Raw genomic sequence first — 5272 nt, 5'->3', positions numbered from 1 at the left:
CCCTATAGCTTATAGACAAAGGAAAGGTGAGGTTCTAGAAAAGAGGGCTCTTTGGATTAGATCTTCCAATGAGATTCATGCATAAAATGAAAAAGCTAAGGATGAAGAGAGACATTGTGCATCTCAAGTACTCTTGGTCATGGCCCCTTCAAATCAACTTCCTTATCTACTTCTTGTTTCTTGGGCCATGCATGCAACTTCATATCATTGTTGTAGCTTTCTGCAGCTTCTTATTGTGAGATTGGTAAAATCCTTTTATAAGGGCCGATTTTCTTTTGGTGATAGAATAATAATACTCTTCAAATTTTTAAAAAAGAAGGGAGAGCCTAGATAAAGTATGAGGTGACACCTTGGCATGTTTTTTCTTTTTTTTCTAAAAGAAAATGCCGAATATATTAAGAGGGTGGTCATCACTGAGCAAAAAAAAGAGACCATGTACAAAAACTTGCGTAACAATGTACACCTTGGCATGTTAGAGTGCATTGATTAAAATGTTTTTAAAAAAAATGATTTTAGGGGCCTTTGGTTGAGACCACATGAGATTCAGGGCGGTTCACACATTTATGCAGACATCTAGGGTATGAAAATTGTATGTCTGCCACATTATCAAGCATCCATCCAATCGTTGCTTTCACAAGCCATGCAAAGTTTTATCATATCCGCTAAATGCACAAAATCATTCACGATCGAGAGGTTGTCCACCTGGAATCAAGCGACCCAAGTTTACTTCTTGATCATGATTGCCTTGAATCTAGTAGACATACTCTTGCTTGAATTTTATCCCTCGCTCGTCCGTTGTGACTAGGCAACTGTGTCATTTTGGTTATCAAAGGAGCGGGCGGGGGGTGTGAAAGTTTTTTGGTTATCATGGGAGGGGTGGAGCAAGTGAAGTCCCTCTTGGGCATGCACAAACACACAAAGAGAGAGAGAGAGAGAGAGAGAGAGAGAGAGAGAGAGAGAGAGAGAGAGAGATCTCAATATCTCAAATTCACCTTCCAGAGTGGAGGTACTAGCTTTAAACCCACAGCCTTGACAAGGCATTACAAGCATCATTCTTTTTTCCAAAAAGGGCTGTGAGAGCCCACACTTTCTCTAAACTTTTTTCCATGGGCATCCTAGATCTAGGCACTCTGTGGAAAACGATGGCATTCCTGTGCCTCCAGATGATGTCTAGCACAAGAGCTCTAATCACTTGTAGCATCTGATGCGTTAAGTCGTTGAGGTTTTTATTGTTCCCCAGTAAAGCTACTTTCCACTTGATTTTGACCTGTATTTTCATTTTAGCTAGTCTTGCCTCTATTTCCTTCCACAGTTCCTGGGCAATCAGGCATTCCCAAAGCAGGTGCATGTGGGTCTCTCTGATGTTGTTGTAGAGCGGGCACAATGGAGAAATTCTGATCCTCTTTTGCTGTGAAAAGTAGGTCTGCACTAAAGGCATGCCATCCTCCCTCCCAAGTTCTTTATTATCAAGTTGAGTGGTAGACAAGGAAGGACCTTGACGATTTCTCAAATATCAATTTTGAGTATGTGCATGAAATGAGGGTGTGCATTATTATCACGTACTCATCCTCGCAGCCATGGCTCGCCGCTCGTCTGTCGTTGTCGCCGCTCCTCCTCCGTCGCTCAAATATCAATTTTGAGTACGTGCATGAAAAGAGGGTGTGCATTATTTTGAGTAGGTCTGACAGTAGAGCCGATGCTGGAACTTTGAGCTTTGTATCCATCACTACTAGATCTTGCCAAGATTCTCTTTTCCGTGGAGGGGCATTCGTGCCAATGAGGTCTAATGCCATTTTTGCCCAAGTTCATTAATGTCTTCAGGCATAAGACGTTCTTCTAGTCCCAGGTCGGCACTAAAGGCATGCCATCCTCCCTCCCAAGTTCATTATTATCAAGTTGAGCGGTAGACAAGAAGGACCTTGACGATTTCTCAAATATCAATTTTGAGTCGCAGCCATGGCTCGCCGCTCCTCCGTCGTCGTCCCTCACGTTAATCTTCTTCTTCTTCACATCGTTGTAGCTTTCTTCACCTTCTCCGCTCATCTCCCTCATCCTGCTCTCGCCTCCTCCCTCCTCCCCCTCGCCTCCTCCCTCACTCCCCTCACTCCTCCCTTGCTTTCTCGCAACTCCCTCTTCTCCTTCGGCTTTCGTTCCTTCCCTTCCTCCCCTGATCAGCATTATATCGCTACCTGGTATACAAACTTTGACCACTCCGTCGTCTGGATCGCTAACAGGGATTCCCCTGTATCCGGATCAGCAGCTTCTTTGACCCTTGCATCAGACGGCCGCTTGGTGCTTGCCAATGCCAGTATGTATACGGCCTGGGAAACCCCAACCGCCCCGCTTGGCGTAGTGAGCGCACAAATCCTCGACAATGGGAATTTCGTACTGCTCAACAGCTCCGGGGGCTCGATCTGGGAGAGCTTTGAATATCCCACGGACACACTTCTGCCGGAACAGCCGTTTACCGCAAACTCAAGGCTCACCTCTCGAGACAAGACCACCGATTACACCACGGGCAGTTACTCTCTCGCATACAGCTACGGTAATCTTTCACTTTTTCGCTCCAAGGCGAATATCAACGTCAACCTTCCTGGCGATCCAGTTTATTGGAGCTTTGGAAAACTAACAGAATCCAAAGACTCGTGGGAACTAAAGTTCAATCAATCGGGAGCTCTTTCTTTTGGCGATTCCAAAGGCGCCAACACCACTTTTATTCCTGCGGATATCGGCTCGAATTCCACTAGGAGGCTAACCTTGGATGTGGATGGCAATTTGCGGATGTACAGTTGGGAACAGTCCTCGAATTCATGGCTAAGAGTGTGGTCTGCTTTCGGTGATCCATGCAGCCGCATAACAGGAATATGCGGCGATTATGGGATATGTTTATACAATCCAGAGCCGACTTGTGTCTGTCCTCCGGGCTTCAAAGTTTTAGAGGAGGATTCTTTGTCTGGAGGGTGCATTGCAGATGTTCCGTTGATCAACACATGTAACACCACCACCTATTTAGAGCTCGAGAACACAGATTATCCCATGAACGCCTACGCAAACATCACCGGCATATCAGTGACAGAATGTAAGCGTCAATGCTCTGCTGACTGTCAATGTAACATTGCTGTCTACTGGCAATCAAGCCCGACGCGGTGCTGGTTCAAACACCTGGTGACCAATGGTATAATGCCGCCCATACTACAAAACCATGACACTATTGCTTTTCTCAAAGTTTCCGATTCCTCACTTGCAAGTCCTTCCTTAGGCAATTCTGTAACGAACTGGTCGGTTGCAGCTCCAATTTCAAACACCCCCTCAACAACCAATGGCGGACATAGGATGGCTAGCAACAAAGTTGTGATTATTTTGTCCTCAGTTATTGTTGCACAGCTTCTCTGCTTTGGCGCTGCATTCTTTGCGTTGCTCAGAAGGAACGCCAAAAAACTGCGTCAATCTAAGATCCTGGTAGCTCTAGAGAGCGTCTTCGGATCCCCCGTCATTTTCTCATATCAGGATCTGCAGGTTGCAACAAACAATTTCAACCAAATTCTGGGATCAGGAGGCTTTGGTAAAGTTTATAAAGGGAAACTCGCAAGTGGGAGGGTCGTCGCAGTCAAACGGCTGGAAGGTGTCTATGAGCGCGAAAGTCAATTTCGCGCAGAGATAGCCACCATTGGTCAGATTCATCACATCAATTTGTTGCGTCTGTATGGTTTCTGTGCAGAAGGGAATCACAGGCTGTTGGTGCTCGAATACCTTGAGAACGGCTCTCTAGATTCGTTCTTATTTCATCCGTCCAGCGCTACACGCAATCGTCTGGATTGGAAGATCAGGTTCGAAATTTGTCTAGGCAGTGCAAAAGGCATTGCCTATTTGCATGATGACTGTTCGGATTGCATTCTGCACTGTGACATCAAGCCTCAGAACATATTGCTAGACAAGAATTTCCGACCAAAGGTAGCGGATTTTGGCTTAGCCTACCTCTTCAGCAGAGATCACACGGTCAGCACGTCAACAATCAGAGGCACTCGGGGATATTTAGCACCCGAATGGATCTCGCATCTGCCCATTACTGCCAAGGCGGATGTGTTCAGCTTTGGCATGCTTCTGTTTGAGATCGTGAGTGGGCGCACCAACTACTCATTCACTTCATCGGCGATAGCATCAGAAAGCTGGTGCTTTCCGATGTGGGCGTTTCAGCACCTACGCAAGGGTACTGTGAAAGAGGTGATCGATCCGAGTTTGATGGAAGCTGGCAATGTAGACGAACAACAACTAGAAACCGTGTTGAAGGTAGCGTTCTGCTGCATCCAACAGGACATAAGTCTAAGACCGGCGATGGCAAGGGTCGTGCAGATGCTCGAAGGAACTGTGCCAGCTCAAGAACCTGTCGCCCCCTTTGGAGATGGATCATCCATACCAAAACCATATTCATTCTCTGGGTGGTATGGTCATTCTTTAGAAATCGAGCATCCATCACAAACCCAATATTGGGAACCATCTCGAGAGTCTTGATCCGTTGTATAACTACTTGTATTAACTTAGTGACTGTCACTTCATTCTCAGCTCCATATATATATTATGTAAACCTTGGGCTCACTATTATTGTAGGCTTTAAGGCTCACTAGTATGTCCCCCAATACATTGAAAAATGGAAAATTCCCATCAATTAGTTGTGGAGAACACAAGAGGGGTGAAAAGGAAGAGGGAAAGGGCATGATTAAACTAAGGGATAAAGGTGGGAGGGAGGAGTTTCAATTAATAGGGATCGCTTAAGAAGGGGGCATTAAAGAAGAAGGCAATTGCTAAGGGGGGAGGGGTACTAGGGACCACTTGAGGGGGCTTTAAAGAAGAACTCACTTACTAAAGGGGGAGGGGGAGGAGGGACCATTTATAATATTTTAGTTAGCACTAGGTATGAGTTCCACTCTATAGCTTAGTGGTAGGGCTCACATGTGGGTAAGACAACATTGTGGGTTGGAATCCCACCCTCTTGAATAATGTGCAGACATAGCTTAAATAAATTAATTAACCCAAATAAATTAATCAATCCATGGATAAACATGAGTTAATTAGGCTCCATCGTCCAAAACAAATAGGAATAAAATAAAGTTGATGTCCAAGGGGCATTGAAAAATGTGAAATTCCTATTAATTAGTTATGGAGAAAAGAAGAGGGGTGAAAAGGAAGAGGGCAAGCCCATGATTAAACAAAGGGATAAAGGGGGAGGGTAGGAGTTTCAATTGAAAAGAATAATAATACTTTCAATTAAAAATAA

The 5272-nt window shown here is 45.1% G+C and overlaps 1 protein-coding gene across 1 annotated transcript; it reads left to right on the top strand.

Moving 5' to 3' along the window:
* The first annotated feature begins 1887 nt into the window (after window positions 1-1887).
* Window positions 1888-4583, top strand: LOC147881350 (G-type lectin S-receptor-like serine/threonine-protein kinase At1g34300). Its single transcript, XM_087369917.1, has one exon. The coding sequence runs from the start codon at window positions 1957-1959 to the stop codon at window positions 4507-4509; it is 2553 nt and encodes an 850-aa protein (XP_087226043.1). The 5' UTR covers window positions 1888-1956; the 3' UTR covers window positions 4510-4583.
* Window positions 4584-5272: the final 689 nt, after the last annotated feature.

This window comes from Dipteris shenzhenensis, chromosome 31 (assembly GCF_047967505.1).
Source record: "Dipteris shenzhenensis isolate YYH24624 ecotype China chromosome 31, Dip_SZ_1.0, whole genome shotgun sequence".
Taxonomy (NCBI): domain Eukaryota; kingdom Viridiplantae; phylum Streptophyta; class Polypodiopsida; order Gleicheniales; family Dipteridaceae; genus Dipteris; species Dipteris shenzhenensis.
Note: the sequence above shows the minus strand (reverse complement) of the source record. Positions and strands in the feature narration are given on the sequence as shown.